Raw genomic sequence first — 21,915 nt, forward strand, 5'->3', positions numbered from 1 at the left:
TCATGTACTTGTACATGGACTATATAAGGGTTGTTTATATAAAACAATGGTTTTATATAAGCGTTTATATAAGCATTGTTTATATAAAAGCAAAACTGGTTAAGAAAGCATTGTCTTTACACTCTTAAGTATTCTGGTTAGTATTAGGCCAAATGATTAGAGTTATACCTGTGTAACCTATTTTGTTTCATTAATCTCTCTTCGTCATGCATTTCAAAATCATGAGTTCTCGTTGGTTTTTTACACCTAATATTATCTGAGTAGTATTGCTTTTTGTTAAAGTTAGAAGAATTTCAGGATAAACTTTATAATCAAAGTTATTTATAGCAGATTTGAATCTTTCAAAATACAGTTTTATTTAAATTTAGTTTTTCAAGAGTCTTTACCCGTGAGATGATTCAGTGTGCTTGAGTACTTTGCTGGTTGAATTGTGTTCATTGGCTGATGTAGTTTTTATTATACTTTCTACTTGTTCACTCTTGTGTAAAAGCTTTAAAATAATGAGAAGTATGTATAATGTGCCAGCCAGTATTGAATTTATGTATTTTGATTTTTCTTTAAAATCTTTTTCAGATAATGGTATTTTTGTAATTCAAATGAATGGACTTCTGAGGAATAATTTTTACAAGTAAACATAAGTAAATGGTAGAACAAATATCTATACATTAAATTGTAGGGACTGAGTTAAAACACCTTGTTCTGGTACAGAGATTATTACTTTATGTAATAGCTTTGGAACTCTATCTCAGAAGACTATTAGAAAACATATTTCAATGTAAGATTTTAGAGACAATTTCTCATGTTAACCTTTGCAAAATAATCATTATAGTTTATAACATAGTTGTTAGCTTATATCAATGCATTTAGGTACTATAATACAGGTTTTAATTGAAGCTCAAAGTATAATAACTTATTTTAAGCCATAAAATAAATATGAATTTTCTAAAGTCAGAAAGAACTTAGGTATACTGAATTTCATGTTAGGAATTTGGACAAGCCGGGGATAAGAAAGAGACTTAAGACATCTACTTGAATTAAAACTTTCCATCCAAAGAGAGAGAAGAAATTGAAGATGACCAAGGAAAAGAATTTCAAAAGAGTTATAGATAACTCTTGGTTTAGTTTAGAATCAGCCCTTGATTATCTACTTTGTAAGTTTTTTATGAAATCATTTGTGTTTATCACATAACTAAATATCATGGTGCTATATGGAGATAACCCTGTTAAGAGTCCATAGAAATATACCGGTGAATCTGAAAATGTGTGTATTTTATTTCTGGACCACCTTGAAATGCTAGTACAGATATTACCCATGCTCCTATCTTGCTTCAGTCAAATGTCTCCTAGCAAATGTTCCCTATCTGTAACAGAAAACCATAGTACCTATCTGATAAAGTTGTTGTGAGGATTATATATAAGGCTTTTTTAAAGTCTGTTTAAACGTTTATATTAATATTCAGTTCAGTTCAGTCGCTCAGTTGTGTCCGACTCTTTGCGACCCCATGAATCGCAGCACGCCAGGCCTCCCTGTCCATCACAAACTCCTGGAGTTTACTCAAACTCATGCCCATCGAGTCAGTGATGCCATCCAGCCATCTCATCCTCTGTCGTCCCCTTCTCCTCCTGCCCCCAATCCCTCCCAGCATCAGGATCTTTTCCAGTGAGTCAACTCTTCATATGAGGTGGCCAAAGTATTGGACTTTCAGCTTCAGCATCATTCCTTCCAGTGAACACCCAGGACTTATCTCCTTCAGGATGGATTGGTTGGATTAATATTAGCTTTGATTATACTTACTTTAATGATCACCATCCTTATTATTATTCTGTTAATGAGCATATTTAAACTTATCTTGATTTGTTTATTACTGTTTTGAAGACTTTGGATTTAAAAAATATATCCATATAAAATGGTCAAACATTTATCCTGCCTTTTCTATATTAACTGTGTAGTTCAGTTCAGTCGCTCAGTCTTGTCTGACTCTTTGTGACTCCAGGGACTGCAGCACGCCAGGCCTCCCTGTCCAGCACCAACTCCCAGAGTTTACTAAAACTCATGTCCATTGAGTCGGTGATGCCATCCAGCCATCTCATCCTCTGTTGTCTCCTCCTCCTGCCTTCAGTCTTCCCAGCATCAGGGTCTTTTCAAATGAGTCAGTTCTTCGCATAAGGTGACCAAAGTATTGGAGTTTCAGCTTCAGCATCAGTCCTTCCAATGAATATTCAGGACTGATTTCCTTTAGGATAGACTGGTTAGATCTCCTTGCAGTCCAAGGGGCTCTCAAGAGTCTTCTCCAAGACCACAGTTCAAAAGCATCATTTCTTCGGCGCTCAGCTTTCTTTATAGTCCAACTCTCACATCTTTACATGACTAATGGAAAAACCATAGGCTTGACTAGACGGAACTTTGTTGACAAAGTAATGTCTCTGCTTTTTAATATGCTGTCTAGGTTGGTCATAACTTTCCATCCAAGGAGTAATTAAGGATGAACTGTTGCCAGATAATAATAATGGTTAACCAAATATTTGATGGGGGATGCATCTTTTTATAGAAGTATTCCAACTAATAAATGGGAAACAAATGATAGGATTTGAACACCACCATTTACAATGCCTGTGAACTAGTAGATGTAAACGCTGAGCATCAGTCTCTGCTGACATCACAATGAGAGAACCAGACGTTATTTCCTGGTACATGCCACCATGCTCTCACTGAAGATGTTGAATCCAAGTCTGATCTAGCCTCTTATCCCAGCTGCTAATTTGCAGAAAAAAGGACAGAGCACATGCCGGACTGCCCCTGGAGTGTGAAATCATGCAAACCCACTCTGTGGAACCCTGAATCTATGGCTGGGTCTTCATTTATTTATTTATTTATTTTTTGGCTGGGTCTTTAAACAGCCAAATTGAAAGTAAAATATAGGGACAGAGAGGGAACTTATTGATTAAAAGGTGCTTAAAGGTACCTTAAATAAAGTTTAAAAAATGGTCAAAACCAAAACTATCTTGTTTAGGGATGCACACCAAAGAGTAAAAATAATGTAAGTGTGTGGTTTATTATGGACACCAGGATAGTGGAGGCATACAGGTGGTTGTGACTGGGGCGTGTCACCCGGAAGCCTTCTGCAGTATTTAGCAAAGTTCTATTTCTTGACTTGGGTTATGATTACAAGGGCATATATATTTCTTGTGTTTGATTTTCAGTTTTTTAATGGTAGAAAAAGCTGAGATAGTTTAATTGTCCTAATCAAAATACTTGGAAATTCTCTCCTCTATCTACCAAATCTAACTTATGTAGTAAAATTGATAGAGAATATATTTACTGATTCACCAGATTTTGTGTATGTGTGTGACTATGTGTTGTGGATGTGTATACTCGTGTGTGTGTGTGTGTGTGTGTGTGTGTGTGTGTACTCTGTGACAGGCACTGTTCTGATTTTCTATTCCTATGTAACAGATCACTGCAAAACTTGAAGGCTTAAAACACCCAGTCATTTTATTTGCTCATGAGTCTCTGTTTGGGAAGAATTCAATGTGGAAGGCTTATCTCTCTTCCATGTGCCATAACTGGAACAGTTGGACTAGACGCCTTCAGATCCACCTCCTAAGTGTTCACTCCCATGATTTGCAGTTTGGGTGCTGCTGGCTCCAGGCTCAGCCAAGCTCTGTTTATCTCCTTGTGGGCCTGTCTGTGGGCTGCTTGAGGTTTATTACAGCTTGAGGTGGCCAGGTTCCAGAGTATGTGTTCTGAGGAAAGCAGAAGGAAGCTGGTTGTGGGACCTGGGCTCAGAAGTGTCCCTTTCACCATAGTCATGTACTCACCCAGAGTCTCAAGAGGAGAGGACATATGCCTCACTTCTCAAAGAGAGTGGAGCCAGAGTCTTTATGGTAAGAAGGGCACCTGTGAGGGAGATAACTGTTGAGGCCATTTTGGGAGGTTCAGTATGCCACACGCACTGTCTCACCGTTGAATACAGAGCTGAGTGAGATTAAGTCCTTGTCTGTAAGGAGCTCAGAGTTGAGTGAAAGACAAGTTAACAGATCATTATGACAAGGGTATGGTGAGTTCGATGAGGGTAAAGCCTTGGTGCCATCGCAGAACATAAGACGATGCCCTAGATTTAGAGTCCCAGCTCTCAAGGTGAAGGTCTGCTTTGTGTCTGAAGAAGACACAAGAGATGGACAGCCCAGAAGACAAAAAATTGGAGTAGTTTTTCAGGAAAAGGAAGAATCATCATATGTTACTTGGGTAAGCAAAAATATAGTGCATTCTAAATCTTCAGCATTTATATGTGACCACATTATGGATATGAAAAGTTAAGTGGAGAGAAGTGAGGTTGGATAAGTATGTCGGAGCTTATACTATGGGAAAACCTTTGTGTGTAAACTGGGGTTTTCTTGTGACCACCGTGCAGGAACCATTCAAGACAGTAAGCTGCAGAGTGAACCGATCTGGCTTACCTTTTCACACAGAGGATTCTGGGGGTTTTGTAGTGGATAGGAGTAAAGAACTATCCAGGCCAGGAAGGCTGGTGCTGAACTAGGTCGTATCAGGGAGCACGGAAAGAAAGGGGCCGGCGTTTAAATGTCTTTGTTTTTGTCTGTGCGGCACAGTGTGCAGGATCTTAGTTCCTCGACCAGGGATTGAGCCCGTGGCCCCTGCGGTGGAGGCATGAAACTGTAACCCCTGGACTTCCAGGGAGTCCCTGGGGCCAGTTCTGGAGGTATTTCATAGATACAGATTTCAGAATTTGGTAACTGATTAGAGATGGATATGAGGGAGGAAGGACTACCAAGATTTCCCTCCAGAGTTCTGCCTTGGGAGTTCTGTCGTCGGTGGTGCTTGCCGCAAAAGATAAGGGTCGTCGGAACAGAAGTACAACAGGTTGGACCGGGTGAAGGATGGTGAGTGCTAGTTGAGGTCAGCCTGCAATGCGGCTTTCGGGAATCCTCAGCATGCAGTTTATAAATGAAGTGATGGAGATAACTGTGTTTGACTGTGGGGCGGGAGAGGAGGACCACAGAGGGAATGTTGAGTGACTGGTGTTGAGGGCCAGGCAGAGACGAGGGATGGGTAATAAGGGCGTCCCGAGTGGTGCATTGGGGAAGAATCTGCCTGCCGTGCAGGAGACACATTGGGGAGGGCTGGGAAGATCCGCTGTGTAGGGAGGGAGTGGCGAGCCACTCCAGTGTACGTGCCTGGGAAACTGCATGAGCCGAGGAGCCTACATCCACGGGTCACAGGGAGTCAGACGTGACTGAGCACTGTCAGACACACACACACACACACACACACACACACACACACACACACACGAATGAGGTGCATTAACCCGAGGAGCCTACGTCCACGGGTCACAGGGAGTCAGACGTGACTGAGCACTGTCAGACACACACACACACACACACACACACACACACACACGAATGAGGTGCATCAACCAGACAGAGTAACCTGGCAGGCTACAGCCCGTGGGGTCGCAGGCGGTCAGACGTGACTAAGCACACACACACAGAGACACACACACATGCGCGCGTGCCCGAGGATGAGGTGGACCAGACAGACTGGGGAAAACCAGAGACGGCGGTGTTCCTGGTCCCAGGGAGGAGAGGGGCGTCTTCAGAAGGGAGGACCACAGTGCCCAGAGGTCTGGCAGCGCTGAGGTCGTACGGGGGGCGAGGGCAAGTTCAGTGACGTGTGGGGCGGGTAGGTAACAAGGCACATGGGGAGACGGGCGTGTGGTTGATCTTTTTTCCTTTTTCTATCCACACTTTCAGGTGGCTGAGTTTCAGAGGGAGGAAACGCAGCATAGTGATCTGTGGAAAGGGAGAGTGTTTTAGTTGTACCACTGTCCAAGTGTTGAGGTTGATCATTGTGGGTGTCATTGATCTGTCATCCATTGATACAGTACTTCCTAATTATCTGCTGCCCTTATATAATTTTCCTCCATTAACTCATCTGTTTTATTTTATCACCTGAAGCAAAAAGAACGTAGGCTAGGGTACTTTTCATAATGCTTTCATATTGCTGCTGGTGGGTTATTTCATTGTTTGTATTTTATTTTTTAATGAGAGGAAAATTCCAAACTCCTTTTTAGAATTAAAAAAAAAAAACTTTTTAGTGAGATAATCTTTTTTCTTTATCCTTTGATAAAGAGGATTATTGTTTAATTAAGATTTATCCTTTATTGAGTTATTTCTCTTGGTATTATTTCAAATGAAAATATTATGTTTCTGTCAGTCAGTTCTGTAGATATTATTGAGTAGCACTGATAAAAATTGGGTTTTTGATTGGAATGAAGTATAGCTATGCAAAAGTATTCTGAATTAGAAATAATGCAAATTAATTGTGCAATTTCAGTTACTTCTATGGCCAAGGAAATCATTGATATTTTAGTCCTATATTGAAGATTAGAAAAAGCAATACCTGTCTTCTTTCAGCTTCATATCTGTTAGAGATAAAGTTCTTTATGCTCTTTGAATTTTAAATGTGATTTGTGAGCTTATCATGAATTAAGCAAGTTTAAAATGCTTTCTGAGGGGTAAATTTTGTCTTCTGAGAAGCTTGTTTGAGTATGGCTAAATGGCATTTTGAGGCTCTGGAAAAATTTTTGCTGTGTCTAAGGCCATGAAAGTATGATTAGAATCAAACACACCTATACAGTATTATTCTAGTTCTCTTGTATATATATTATATATAATATATATACACACACAAACAGACACATATATATATATATACATATGTATATATATATATATATATATCTTTCTGCTGAGCTTGCCATGTGCCTTTGAGCATAGCTATTCATGTTAAATTAGACCTAGATAGACTGTAAACCACTTCCTCTTCTCCTTACCCATCCTGAGAAGTTGTGAATTTATCTAAGTACTACCAGACTTTATATATATTTGTATCAGCTTTCCTCCCCTTTTATAGGAAAAATTTCTTCTCTATAAACTATTTTGAATCTCAGATGAAACACATTGAAGCTACTTATAAGGTAGGAAGTTAATGCTTGGCAAGGAGAAAATATTTCGAATATATATCTTGAAATAGGAATGCCAGTTTGACTGAGAAATGAAGATAGTGAAGAAAATCAAGGTGCCTTTAAAAGCTGTGCTTTCCAAGATATGTAGGTCATACAAACCTAGGGAAGTTTACTCAAGACAGTTGACATTCACTTTGGCCATTATCTTAATAAAATACAGCCTCTCAATTTTTAGGGCCGCCACTTCCAATTGAACCAATCACTTTTTGCCTCTACTTGTATAATAAGATAGGATACAATCAGAGTCAAAAGAATGTTGTGGGATGAGAAATCCATCAGGGATAAAAATTCAAACACCGTTCATAACTTTTCAGGTACTTTTATTAGAATCTTCATGACGTTTTGCTCTGAATGAGGTAACTACAGGAAACCTTCCTGGAGAGGCTTTTTTTTTTTTTTTTTTTGAGGGCTTAGTCAACTCTGTATTCAGTGCTATAGAGTTTTTTCCTCAAGCTGCTAGTATTTCTGGACTATACTTTCTTTGTCATAATCTTGTCTATGAACATTTCCAATAGGTATAAACTAAGGTATCCTCTATAAAGACAGAGATAAACAATGCTAGTTATAAAATCCATGGAGAACTCAGTAGGAATAAGGGGATTTAGGGAATGTTCAGATTCTCATATCTCTAAACTTTTTCTCCAATGTAATAATTTTGCATAATAAAATATAATTTTAATTATTTAGAATTATTGTACCATTATGTACATTGTGTTCATATATACCATTATGTACTTTAATAACTTTGTGAGACCATTGGTACAGTTAGTTGGTGAATACCCACTCTTATTTTTCAAATGAGAAATTGTGGCTTGTATGGTGACACCTAATCAGAGTTCTTCATGATTTACAAGGATGGTATTTGGAGCTGCACATTGCGTATTCTAGGCTAGTAGTTTGGTGTCTCTTTTTCTTATTGATTCTGCTGTGCCTGTTGCTTAGTGGTGAAACAGTGAATGAATTTCTGAAAATACCAGTAAATATCATTGGTGCTTTATTAATTTAAACAGATTAATACCTGTTACTTAGGGATAGAGACTTGGTCCCAAGATTCCTAGCTGACATAGATAACTCTTTTAGGGATTTTTTTTTCTTTTGTGAAGAGTGTGCAGTAGCTGGAGCAGAGTGTGTGGTTAAGGGAAAGGCTCATCCTCTCCTCTCTTCATTTCTCTCTTTTTCCTTCTTTCTCTCCTCCTAACTCTTCTTGTTTCCCTATGAGAGCAACTTAGATATGAAAGTCGATGGGGCAGTACGTCACAGAGAGGTCTGTTAGTTTTTTTAAAGGTGTCAAGTCATTGGGAGGGCAGAAAGGCAGGAAGTACAAGCAGAGTGGTCATCCTTGGTGGGGAGAGACAGCTCCATGTGTCCACATGGGGACGGGATTAGAATGGAGGGAAAGGAATACGTTTGTGGGTGTGAAAAGGGACACTGAAGGGGTTTCTGCCGTGTAGTTTCTTCCTAAAGACGCAGGGGAGGGTAGATCAGGGTGGTTTTAGACACAGAAAGTAGGAGAGGGTTGACAGTGGAAGTGGGAGAGTTAAGAAGTGCGTTGACCAGCGAGATGTCATCATACGTCAGATATTTAGGGCCCATTTGAAGTGATAATCATGTGATTTTCTCAGCAGTGGTGGGTTGCCAAATGTTCGCTCAGAGAGAGCAGAAAGTTAGATCCTTCCACGGTTGGGGTTTGCCGTGTGGGGACGACTTAAGAGACAGGAGAGCAGGGGGTTTGGATGTGGCAGGAGCCGGTGGAGTGCTGTGTCATGCCGTCTCAGTCAGGAAAGGAGAAGAAAGGAGAAGGGGACGGAGTGGAGGAAATCAGGAGACTCAAAGCTGCAGGGCTTCAGTGAAGTTGAAAAATGGTTTTAGTGGAACTAGTTAAAAGCACGCCAGTGGGGTAGGTGCTTGTGGCCAGAAAGAGACAAACTGGAATTTGTTAATTTGGACCTGTTACATGTGAGGATAATGTCCAGGAAAAAGCCATGAGTGATATAAAGTGGAGGAGAATGTTTTCTCACCTACTGCCTTTAATGAAATCCTCATGACATCATTTCTTAAGGTGAATTTTGTATAATAATATTTCCTCCAAAAAAAGCACATTACTGAGGCTCTGAGACATGTTGCATTTAAGAAATCTGCTTAAATTTGTTTAACTGAGCAGTTCTAAAATCCGTGCAATTACTAAACCTTTTGCAGTGTAATGTCTACTAACAACCACCTACACCAGGGTTTTCACCAACACGCTGGGCAGTTATTTTGTGTGTCGTGTGCTGAAACTGTTCAACTAATGGGAATCGCTAAGAAGGATCACCACAACACAGTAAATGTTTATTTTGCAAAGAATTTTTACATTAATGTTAATGTGTTTCAATATTAAAATATTCATTTTCCTGTTAGAAGTGAACATGTCTAAAACATTAAAAATGTTAGTGCACTATTTTGTTAGTGACAATTGTGGTAGTTGTAATTATTTACTAGTAATCTTTAATTACTCATGGATATTCTAAGAGAGCCTACTGTATTCGTTCCATAATAGCAGTCGACTATGGCAGATGAGTTAAAGCAAAAAAGGGAGTTTGTCCCCTCAGATTTCTGGATCTGTCCAGACGTTCAGAGCCAAGTCGTCAAGGACTAGCCTTCGTTTCTCAGCTGTCCCTTTTATCGTATCGACTTCAGTCTTAGGCGGGCGGTACCACTGTGCAGTAGTGTGGTGTTTTCTCAGGGGGGCTGAGGTGAGACAAATGCTTAGAGCCTAGTTTACTGCTTTCTAAAACAGGTTTCCCAGTTGGATTTTATTTGCTGATAATGGAAGTGTAACATTATACATACCACATTCCTTTCTTTAAAATTTGTCATTTTCTCTTTTTTAAATCAGGATTTTCTTTTGAGTCCTGCTGTTTCTTATTTCATTCTAGCAAAGTCTTGACTGAGGCCTTGAAACTTGAAATGTTCTCAGTTCCAGTTACAAAAGGAGCTCTGAACAGATAAGAGCATTATTGATACATGTGCAGTATGAGACTATCAAACAGTATGTTTCCATTCATGAAACTTCTCAGATAAAGTTGGAAACTTAAAACCGTTTACAAAAATGAAATATGTTACATAGAAGTCTTCATAGTATCCTTGTGAGGTCTGCAGCAAATACAAGACCAATAAACTTCATCTCCCTTACCACCCAAAGCAGTCAACAAAAGAAAACCAAAACAGAATAGCAATCAAAATCTTTGAGAAGTTGGACGTTAACCCTTTGAATAATTTTCTGAGAAATATAGTCTTTAAAGGCCTTTTGTGATAATTGACTGCTTTAGAAAATAGTTAAATTCAAGTCTGTGACTTTTTGATAAATTAGTGACTTCTTTGTCATACTGAAGACGCTTAAAGTAAGTCATTTTGTTTTCTTGGTTTGTGAATAAAGATAAATAAAATGATGACTAGTAGGTTACTTATCAGAAAATAAGGTACAAAACAATAGTTAAAAAAAGACACATCAGAGATCTGAGGACAGAAAGAAACCTAAATGAACCAAAGTCCAGAAAGTGACAAGCTTTCTTAGGAAAAAAAAAAGACCTATGATTTCCTCCATCCTTGGTGGAGCTGGTGACAATGAGAAAGTCCCACTGAAAGGAATAAGGAGAAATCAGCTGCACAAGCTTTAAGCACACTGGTGAGAGCAGTGTGTAGGCTGGCGGGCCAGATTAGAATCTGGGGGCGCCCTCCCTGCAGAGTGAGGAACTTCTGTTCTGCTCACATCTTCGCCGAATTCAGCAGGGAACCAGAGATGGGCGCTTGAGAAGGATATTCCGAGTGGCATCCTCCTCATGTGTGAAAAGGGGTGCAGTATTGTTTGGTGGGGGGGGTGGCTGTTTGAGGTTAGGGGCAGGAGTACTGAGCCCTCTGGGTTTTTACTGACGAAAGAACGGAGGAGCCCTCTCTCAGATGGATTCTCTGCAGGGCATTGCGGGTCTTCACAGAGCCCGGAGCAGTGGCCTCCTGAAGGCTGGAGAAGAAGGTAGAAGGTTCACTTAGATATAAAGGAGCAGGTGAGCCTGGGGAGGAAAGAGCTCCCCAGAGCCCACCTTCTGCCCCCTGCACCCCCCTTAAAGAGCCTGCTAGAATCCTGTCACGGTTCAGATTCCACCTGGAGCTGAAGAAAAACTTGATCTAGCCCAAAATATTTGAAGCTAGTGATGAATTAATTCAAACCAAAGCAGTAGCAGAGGACAAGCCCAGCTTATTAACTACAGCCCCAATTCTAGCATAAGAAAAAAAAGGAGTTATGTGTGCCTCTTTCTTGAGGTAAATATATAGAATTCAGATTCTACTTTTTTTTTTTTAATAGAAGCCATCTGTTAAAGAAAGAGTGTATGGCCACTAAAAAGTTAGACATGTGACCCACAGCTCAAAATAAGCAGACTTAGAGATGGCCCTGGTATTGGAATTATCGGTGTCTTTACTATAGCTTATGAAAATGCTTAGGGGTCTAAGAAAAGATATACAATGTGTGTGAAAAGATATACAGTGTGTATGGAGCAGTTCAGCAGCAATGTGGATGCTATAAAAATGGAAATTCTAGAATGAAAAATTTATCAGAACTGAGAAATTCATTAGCTGGACTTGTGGGTAGACTGGACACAGGAAAATTGCAGTGAACTGTGAAGACAGGTGATAGAGAGTATTTAGAATGAAACAAAAAGATAAAAATATACAACCGAGTATTTGAGATCATGGGGTAATATCAAAAGGACTAACATACGTGTATAAAAATTAGAATTTAAGAAAGGGGAGAGAGAGATGGGAGTAGAAACATATTTGAACAGACAGTGGTTAAGTATTTTTCAACACTTTCAATCCAGAAGTCCAGGAAATTTAACAGACCTCAAGAAGAATAGTTAAAAGAAAAATTTACATGTACCTATATCCTAGTTGATTAGAATGCAATCAGAAAAAAGGAAGCATTATGTACAGGAGAATAATGATGTGAATTCTAGCTGAATTCATACCAGAAACAATGGAGACCAGAACACAAAGTGCTGGAAGAAAAGAAAAAAACAAAAAAAGCCTCAACTTTGACTTCTGTCTTCAGTGAAAGTATCCTTAAAAAAATGAAGGCAAGCAGCAGTTTACAGTCACTGGATGTTTATAATCAGAAAAACAGAAACAATGAGTGTTGGGAGGATGTGAAAAATTTAGAAGCCTCGGACATTGTTGGTGGGACTGTAAAATGGGTCAGCCAGTTTGGCAGCTCCTCTGAAAGTTAAATATAGAATTGCCGTCAGCTCAGTCAGTCCAGTTGCTCAGTCGTGTCTGACTGTTTGCGACCCCATGGACTGCAGCACGCCAGGCCTCCCTGTCCATCACCAAGTTTACTCAAACCCATGTCCATTAAGTCGGTGATGCCATCCAGCCGTCTCACCCTCTGTCGTCCCCTTCTCCTCCTGCCCTCAGTCTTCCCCAGCATCGGGGTCTTTTCCAATGAGTCAGCTCTTCCCATCAGGAGGCCAGAGTACTGACTGGAGCTTCAGCTTCAGCATCAGCCCTTCCAGTGAACACCCAGGGCTGATCTCCTTCAGGGTGGGCTGGCTGGGTCTGCCACATGACCCAGCAATTCCATTCCTAGATAAATCCCCAAAAGAGTTGAAAACAGATACTCAAGTATGTATGTATGTATGAATGTTCATTACCGCACTATTCACAACAGCCAAAAGATGGCAACTGCCCACATGCCCTTGTCAGTATTAGTAAAACCCAAATAATAGTAGCTAATGTTTATAAGTTCTCACTGTGACATGGGAGAGAGAGGGAGGAGAGAAGGGAAACGGGAGGCAGAGAGGGAAGAGGAAGAGAGAGAAGGAAGTTGCTGGGAGAGGCACGTGCCACTTACCCAGCTAATGACAAAGGGATGGTTTTGGCCTGATCAAAACAGTGTGTTAAATATAATAATGAGCGTAGGAGTTAGTGAGGGTGAGGCTGAAGTTGGTAAAGTGCTTTGATTACTAGAGATAGGGACCTCTAATGAAGTAATACTTACATTCTCCACATATTCTATACATCATAATGTATACATTTTATAATGTATTAGTTTAAGCAAAGGGGATAAATGTATGGTCCTATTATTATGTCCCTTAATTATTTTAATAGCAGAATTTCAGTTAAGATGTCTTGATAATTTAATTCATAATAGTGTACTTTTTCAAATTACTGAAATGTACAGTTGCTTACTGAGCAAAATCTATCAGTCCTTAAATTGAGTCAGTGAGGTCCTCAAAGGAAACTGCTTTGTGTGTATCTGGCACTTCTGGATACTTTATAAAAGGAAGTATAATACATATTTGTTCCTACATTTGAGAAAAGCCCCATGGGACACGAATTATGTTTAGATATTGAATAGGAAGGGAGCTGATTATAGCCTGATGCTTGGAATTTGTTTCCCTAGAGAAGAAGTCATCTTATTTAAGAAGATACAGAGTCAGGAAAGCAGGCAGTATGATAGGGAGTTTTACAACCTAGGTTTCATTGCACTCCATTCTATTATACCATAAATTTCTTTAGCATTGTTATTTTAAGACAAAATCTTAATCATTCAACCGTTCCTTTTGTGCATTTAGTTTCCTATTTCATTACTTCAAAATGTGAAAATGCTTGACTTAGCAAGGGGGTTGTCTTTCTTCTTTGGGGGGTTTCCCTTGTGGCTCAGCTGGTAAAGAATCCACCTGCAATGTGGGAGACCTGTGTTTGATCCCTGGGTTGGAAAGATCCCCTGGAGAAGGGACAGGCTGCCCACTCCAGTATCCTTGGGCCTTCCTGGTGGCTCAGCTGATAAAGAATCTGCCTGCAATATGGAAGACCTGGGTTTGATCCCTGGGTTAGGAAGGTCCTCGGGAGAAGGGAAAGGCTAGCCACTCCAGTAATCTGGCCTGGAGAATTTCATGGACTGTGTAGTCCATGGGGTCGCAAAGAGTTGGACACAACTGAGCGACTTTCACTTTCACTGTCTTTCCTTTAATAAATATTCTTAATATGCAAGCATCCAAGAAAAACAGTGTGACAAATGAGTTTCCCAGGCAGTGAATACTTCTAAAATGATTTGTCTTCTGTAAGAACCCAATTGCTTGAATAAATCATTTAGAAACTGTTTTAATGCTTAAATTCTGTACTGCGATGGGAGTAGAAACTGTGTATCCTTCATTCTCTCCAGCAGATCAACATCTGCAAAAGCCTAAAGTATTTGTTTATTTATAAATGCATTCCTTTTATGAAGGACTTATTGATATTTGCAGTGTTTCATTTAGATTATGGAGTTATCAACAGTTTAGAATTTTTTTTTGAGAGACAGTCTTCTCTAGCATTGTAATTTCCCCGCAGCTATTCCTCACAAAATCACTCCAAATTTCATGGCTGCTTTGCATAAGAAGTCCCAGAGATATTTGGCACACAGCCTGGAGGTTGAGAGTGAATATTGTGAATATTATCTTTTTCTTGAATCTTACTGCCTGCTGATTTGAATAAACATCTGACTGTTCCTACAGGGACAAGTAATCACTTTCACTGTTCCTTCTAAGAATGCTATTTGACTGAGTTTACTTACAGAAGCCTGTGAGAAATGACACACGGCTACTGCTTCAGTGAGCTACTGCTAACCGAGCGGTGCTCTGGCGCCAGCTCTGTCCATAGTTCTCCCCTTCCTGTCAGGGGACAAGTTCTGAGGGCCCCTCAGGCGGCTGTGACTGAGTCCCCCGAGGGGGGTAACTCTGGCTGACTGAGTTTACTTACAGAAGCCTGTGAGAAATAACACACGGCTACTGCTTCAGTGAGCTACTGCTAACCGAGCGGTGCTCTGGCGCCAGCTCTCTCCATAGCTCTTCCCCTTCCTGTCAGGGGACAAGTTCTGAGGGCCCCTCAGGCGGGTGTGACTGAGTCCCCCGAGGCGGGTAACTCTGGCTGCCAGGCTGATACAGTGGGACTCTTCTGTGAGAGCATCGTTAGTGATCAGTGCAGGGCAGATGACTGGGGAGTTAAGCAATGGTCACAGAATTTTCGAGATGAAAATTTTTGTCTAGTCCGGTGTTCTCCTGTGCTGATATGGAAACCTAAGAGCCAGAGTAGTTAAGTGGTTTGCCCAAATTTACACTCTTTTTCTCTTCTGATATCAATAATCTTATTCTTTCTACCTTAGTGTCTCCTTTAAGAGCCTTGCTTTGAGACCTGTTAAATGCTTGTTAGTTCAAGTTGTTTATTTGTAATTTACTTTGACATCTATATAGACTGTCATTTGGAAGAACTGTTAATTTTTGTCGGTCACTCCGGTTAGCAAAACCTCAATACTTGCCTTTTATATCTTTGCCTTTGGACAGGAGGTGAAGGTAACTTGAGAGCCTATTTTACTATAATTTGAGAGTTTCAGTGAAGAGTGATTTGGAAACTGGATAGGTTTGGTTTTACTTGAACTATAATTAAGATATTATTTCTTTCAGAATATTTTGAAAGATTTATCATAGATAGGCTTTTAATTATTATGGAGGTCTCTTAGTTATTATATACATGTATACATATTGAGAGATATTGAGAAACTGCTTTAATTTTAATGTAATGAAAAGCTGTTCTTAAAGGAGATGTGAAACTGATACTGCATCTCTTCTTTCAAGATAGCTTTATAGCTGTACTGTAGAATTTTTATAGGCTACTCATCATAATATTATTTCATAACATCATATATTACTTCATCACTCCTTTCCCCCCTTCACTGGCCCGCAGCTGTCTCCACTCTGAGGGACTTTTAGCCAGAATTGATCCCTGTTTACTTGGAGAAATCTCTTTACCTTGTTAAATCATCACCAGCCTTGACAGGCCTACAGGCAAAATTAGATGCTTTGTCTATGGTAATTGAAGAGAAACTTTTTAATTGTTAAAGTAGCCATTTATTCATTGATACAATAATCAGCATAATCTGATGTATTGTTAGGTGGATTATTTAAAGTTGATATGTAATGCTACATTGACCAGAAATTCTTTCGGTAAAAGAATTTCACGTTTTATTTGTGGAAATCTGGGCACCGATTGAGCTGACACTGGTTAAAATGTTTTATAAACTCTATTCGCATTTGATTATTCCTGTATAAAACTTAAAGTCTATTTATTGCTTCTAATAATACATTTTTTAAGATCACGTTATTTGAAGAGTGTTTTTAAATGAAAGGGTGCTTTCATTGATCATATTCCTTTGAATACAGACTGTATTATGCTTTGTAACTTGATATAAGAAAAGTGATTTTTTTATTCCACACCTGGACCTATCTACTAGTCTTACCTAGTTAGTAATAGCTTTTTAAGAAAATGTTTCTCTTTAGTATTATTAAGGGGCTTGGGGAGAAATTGTTCTCTTTACTTCTGTAGGGTTTGATGCCCAAGATGTAGCTTGAGGAGAGTTATTTTTACCATGACAGAGAATATTGCTATAAACATATGCAAATAAAATACTTTCTAATACTTAAATCTCTCCATTGAATTTTCTGCTTTCTGCATAACCTCTCATGTAATTTTCGGTTCTGTTCTCATCGTACTCCTACATTGGGATTCTACTCTTTTCAGTATTTTAAGAGCATTTACTAAATTGATCTCCAAAGATTCTTTTAAAGTATTAGTAGGCATATGTTTGTAGAATAATAAAAGCTAATAGTACCACAACTTGTAGAATGACAGCAAATAACCTGTCAATAAGCAAGTGGAGAGACAAAGGTTAAATTTCAGGAAATATGATGTTTACCAGGTAGCATGTGATGAAAAATATTTACTATATAAAAAGACATACTGTACTGTAGGTATTGGAGACAAAGTGTCAATTGAAAAAAAAAAAAAAACAACACATGACCTACAGCTTGGGAACTATGTTTTGTTGATGGGCTTGTTGAAGACTTAAGCCCAGAGACAGCCTCTCAGGTAGGTCTCGAGAGACGGCGCCAAAGAGGTGAGGGAGGAGTCATAGCAGATAGGAATTTGCAACCAGCCAGGCAGCTGGACCATCATTAGATCACTGCTGATTAAAGTAAGCCAGACATCTCACCTTAGGGAATGGAGTACTTCTCTGCGTGTGGGAAGATGCAGGAGTCTGGCTCACTAAAATCGTCCCTTTGATGTGCATCTTAAGTATCGAGGGCCAGTGTCCATTTTCTTCTCCATCCTGAGTCCTCTCAGGGTGAGCAGTTGAAGCAGCCGCAGGGGCTGATGGCGCGATGCCTTGGCATCCTTTGTTTACTGACGTGGCAGGAAGCTGTTTATCTATGAGAGGAAACAGAAGATGTTATTTGTGGCCTGCTCTAGTTATTTTTCCACCGACGAGTAAAGTCGAGCATCGCTGCTGTTGGAAGACATGGAAATCCAGAACTCGGCACTATGATACCTCGTTCTCTGCTGCCAGCAGTTGAACTGTAGTTATTATTGGAACGTTAATCAGTGCATTTATTACCCTCCCACATGCTTTGCTGTCTTTCTTCTTACCTCCAGGCTCTCAGTTTTGTTTTCCTTCCTTCTCTTCTTTCCTAACCTCTCCCATCACCTGTGTTTGTAGAACGGACCTAAGGATTTGAAATTTTAAGGAAGAGTTTCCTTCCGTTGTGGTATGTGATCCGCAGAAATGCATCCCGTAGCAAGTAGTGGCCTGGATGTGCTCCCCTTCGCAGTAGAGCTGCTGCCCCTGCCTGCTTGATTTACCTTCTCCTGTTCTGTTGCCATTGTCCTCATCATCATGTCAGTCTCCGGGAATCCTCCACACTGCTCAAGTGAAATTCACTGTTTAGAAACACGTTCTGTACAACTCTCCTCCTGCCCCCTCCACTCCCGTTTTTTTCCTTGAAAATCCCTCACAACAGTCAGAAATTTTCTGTGTTAGACTGATTCCTTCTAGTTTGTGTCTTTTTTTCCTTCCCCTGTGTGTAATGCCTGTGTTTCTGTGGGTTTTCTTTGCATTTCTTGTTGTCTCTTATCTCATGAATTCCTATTTCTTATTTTTTCCCCAAATCATGATATTTATTGAGTGAACAGGCAACTAAAATGCTGCAGGGTTCGTGTGCATTTGATTACTTATCACTTCTAATGTTAGGAAACTTGCATTTTATTTACTTGCAAGACAGAGTGAATGGACTTAAGCTGCGGATAAATGCCTGATTGCCTAGTGTAGCTGTGTACGTACCTGATAGTTTACTGCTGCTAATGGTTTCCTTCTGCATCTCTCCAGGAAAGGAAGGAGAGGCTGTCCCGATTTGAGTCTATTCGTCACTCAATTGCTGGAATCATTAGGTCTCCAAAATCTGCACTGGGCTCTTCAGTAAGTACGATGAACTCTATACACCGCTGAAAACAGTCATTGTCTAGCTTTTTTCTGATATATCAGTGCTGCTGCTGCTGCTAAGTCGCTTCAGTCGTGTCCGACTCTGTGCGACCCCATAGACGGCAGCCCACCAGGCTCCCCCGTCCCTGGGATTCTCCAGGCAAGAACACTGGAGTGGGTTGCCATTTCCTTCTCCAATGCAGGAAAGTGAAAAGTGAAAGTGAAGTCGCTCAGTCGTGTCGGACTCTTCTTGACCCCATGGACTGCAGCCTAACAGGCTCCTCCATCCATGGGATTTCCCAGGCAAGAGCACTGGAGTGGGTTGCCATTGCCTTCTCCAGATATATGTATACCATGTAAATTACTATTTATCAATAGAAAGGTAAGTAGATAATTTAACTTTATGTGTGCATGTGAATCTGTGTGTATTAACAGTGATATAGGGAGGAAAGGAATAAATTTGAATTGTAGACTTTCTGTACTACATATAAGTACTTACAGTGTTTTATGTACTTTGTAGCATTATTTGAAGAAAACTATAAATATAATTCTTTTACAGTGAAACATTTTTATAATAGGGATTATTATATATGTATTTTTAAAATGTATCAGTTTATATGTGTTCATATTTTTAAGAACATTTTAATTAGAAAATTAAAGTCCGTTTGAAATTTGGGCTTGACACATCGTGGTAATGTATAGAATATTCACTACTCCTAGTAATAGCAGCTATAGCCAAGCAAGATAAAAATAATATTCTTATCCCATTTATATATAAAAGTATAATGTATTTTTTTACTTCATTACCTATAAAACTAAGTTATCAAGCTTTTTATTCTAGCCATGCCTCACTCACAGTATAGAGCTTTATAATATTTTATTGAATGATGGTTGAAACAATATTCAGTACAAACTAATTACATGCTTTCCCGATCTTGCCAAATTTCTACAACATAATATCTTAATATTATTTCTTATTCTTTGAAAGTTTAGCTAAAACAATGTGACCTACTCATATATTAAAAAAAAAAAAGTGCTTCCCAACCTTAGATTAGTTCAATGTTCATTCACATTTTGGATATATTTGCTATAGTTCCTTTTTAATATGTGGGTTTCCTGGTGCCTCAGTGGTAAAGAATCCACCTGCCAAGCAGGAGACACAGGTTTGATCCCTGGGTCAGGAAGATCCTCTGCAGTAGGAAATGGCAACCCACTCTAGTATTATTGCCTGGGAAATCCCATGGACAGAGGAGACTGGTGGGTGAAGTCCATGGGGTCGCAGAGTTCAGTTCAGTTCAGTTGCTCAGTCGTGTCCGACTCTGCGACCCCATGAATCGCAGCACGCCAGGCCTCCCTGTCCATCACTAGCTCCCCGAGTTTACTCAAACTCATGTCCATTGAGTCAGTGATGCCATCCACCCATCTCATCCTCTGTCGTCCCCTTCTCTTCCCGCCCTCCGTCTTTCCCAGCATCGGGGTCTTTTCAAATGAGTCAGCTCTTCGCATCAGGTGGCCAAACTTTTGGAGTTTCAGCTTCCGTGTCAGTCCTTCCAGTGAATACCCAGGACTGGTCTCCTTTAGGATGAACTGGTTGGATCTCCATGCAGTCCAAGGGACTCTCAAGAGTCTTCTCCAACACCACAGTTCAAAAGCATCAATTCTTCTGCGCTCAGCTTTCTTTATAGTCCAACTCTCATATCCATACATGACCACTGGAAAAACCATAGCCTTGACTAGACAGACCTTTGTTGGCAGAGTAATGTTCTGCTTTTTAATATGCTGTCTAGGTTGGTCATAACTTTCCTTTCAAGGAGTAAGCGTCTTTTAATTTCATGGCTGCAATTACCATCGGCAGTGATTTTGGTTACGACCTAATGACTGAGACACATGCTTTTTAATATGTTAGACATATTCCTGTATTTATTCCACTCAAGCAACACTCTTTCATACACAATTGTGGCAAGGCACCAGGTGTTCTAATTTTTAAAAAAAGAAGAAAAGTTTATTTTGTATAAAAGAGATTTTCACCTTATCTCTTAACCTTTGATGCTGCCATCATCACTCTAGTGTTCAGAAGTATCCACAGGAGGAAACTAATGCGAACCATCTCATGTGGCATCAAGTAGCAAATGAAAACAAGAGTTATGTGCAAGAGCCACATGACAGAGTACGTCTCTTTCAAGTCTTATCTCCCACTCTTGTTTTCTTAAATTTATAACTTCACAGATAAATAGTAATTCATAAGACTTGGTTTATTATGATTTGACAGTCAAAGTAAAGCGTAGGAGACTTGATTAAGAATTTATGAGAAGTTTCAGAGACTCTATGAGGAGAGTTTTTTGATAATCTTTATTAGAAGAAAAGGGCTTCCTGGGTTTCTCAGATGATAAACAATCCACTTGCAATGCAGGAGACCTCGATTTGATCCGTGGGTTGGGAAGACCCTCTGGAAGAGGGCATGGCAACCCACTCCAGGATTCTTGCCTGGAGAATCCCATGGACAGAGGAGCCTGGTGGGCTTCAGTCCACGGCGTCACAGAGAGTCAGGCATGACTGAGTGACTAAGCACAGCACATTAGAAGAAAAAGAAACAGTTCTTACAAGGAAATATTTAAAGTGTTTTTTATTTTATTTTTTTTAATTTTTATTTTATTTTATTTTTTTTACAGTTTAATGATGGTGGTGGTGATTCTTTCACTTTATTATTTTTTACAGTAAGGGTGTCATCTTTGTACTTCACACACACAAAATAAAACAAGTGCTTATGAAAGTCCCTGCCCCCACCCCCCATCTCAAAACATCCTGAATGTAGCTATTCAAGAAGAACAGAAAAATCAAGACATGTTTGATTTCAAAATTTCAATAAAAAAGCAAAGTATGTAATGCAACAGCTGTTCAAGTTCCAACTCTAAAATAGGCACCATTAGACAAACAAAACTCCTCGTATTTTAAATTTCTCCAGCACACATTCCATAAAGTGTTTTTTAAAAGAAAGAAACAAATACAGTTCTTGAAACGATGTATTTGAATACCTCAGTGAACTGTTTATAAAATTATTTAATGTTAAGTCAGTGAAACACAGGGCATAATTAACTTGTCATTAACTCACCTTTATTTTACTTAGGTCAGAGGTCTTTGTGTCGGCAACTAATAAAACTTTATTGATGAGCTATTTATGAAAAGTATCTCCCGCCACTTTTTTCTTTCTGTGTGGTGTTAAAGATCAAGCTTGACTTGAGTAAAATGTCTTAAATACTTCAGAGCCAAGGCTCATTATCAATTCATTTCCTGCAGCTTTATTCTTAGATGGAAAGGTAGGAGAGTGGAATGTAGAGCTTAAAAGTTTAGCTAGTGACAGAAAAATAAGAAATTTTTTTTGACTGTGGGTGTGTGTGTGAAGTCGCTTCAGTTGTGTCCAACTCCTGGCGACCTCATGGACCATAGCCCACCAGGCTCTCTGTCCATGCAATTTCCCTGGCAAGAATACTGGACTGGGTTGCTGTTTCCTTCTGCATTGACTGTGGGTGTGGGGTAGCATTTCCAATG

At 39.6% G+C, this 21,915-nt stretch overlaps 1 protein-coding gene across 9 annotated transcripts in view; it reads left to right on the forward strand.

Moving 5' to 3' along the window:
- FER (FER tyrosine kinase) overlaps positions 1–21,915 on the forward strand; it is a 453,310-nt gene that overhangs the window by 183,142 nt on the left and 248,253 nt on the right. For 8 of the 9 annotated variants that reach the window (XR_006342861.1, XM_043913752.1, XM_043913753.1 and 5 more), the window contains one exon: positions 18,277–18,366. Coding sequence is in view for 8 of the 9 variants with exons in the window: in XM_043913752.1 (XP_043769687.1) it covers positions 18,277–18,366 (90 nt within the window). In the remaining variant the exon portion in view is untranslated. Of the gene's footprint in view, positions 1–17,610; positions 17,660–18,276; positions 18,367–21,915 lie in introns of those variants that run through there. The other variant, XM_043913760.1, reaches the window with a different exon arrangement.

Source organism: Cervus elaphus, chromosome 9 (genome assembly GCF_910594005.1).
Source record: "Cervus elaphus chromosome 9, mCerEla1.1, whole genome shotgun sequence".
Lineage (NCBI taxonomy): Eukaryota > Metazoa > Chordata > Mammalia > Artiodactyla > Cervidae > Cervus > Cervus elaphus.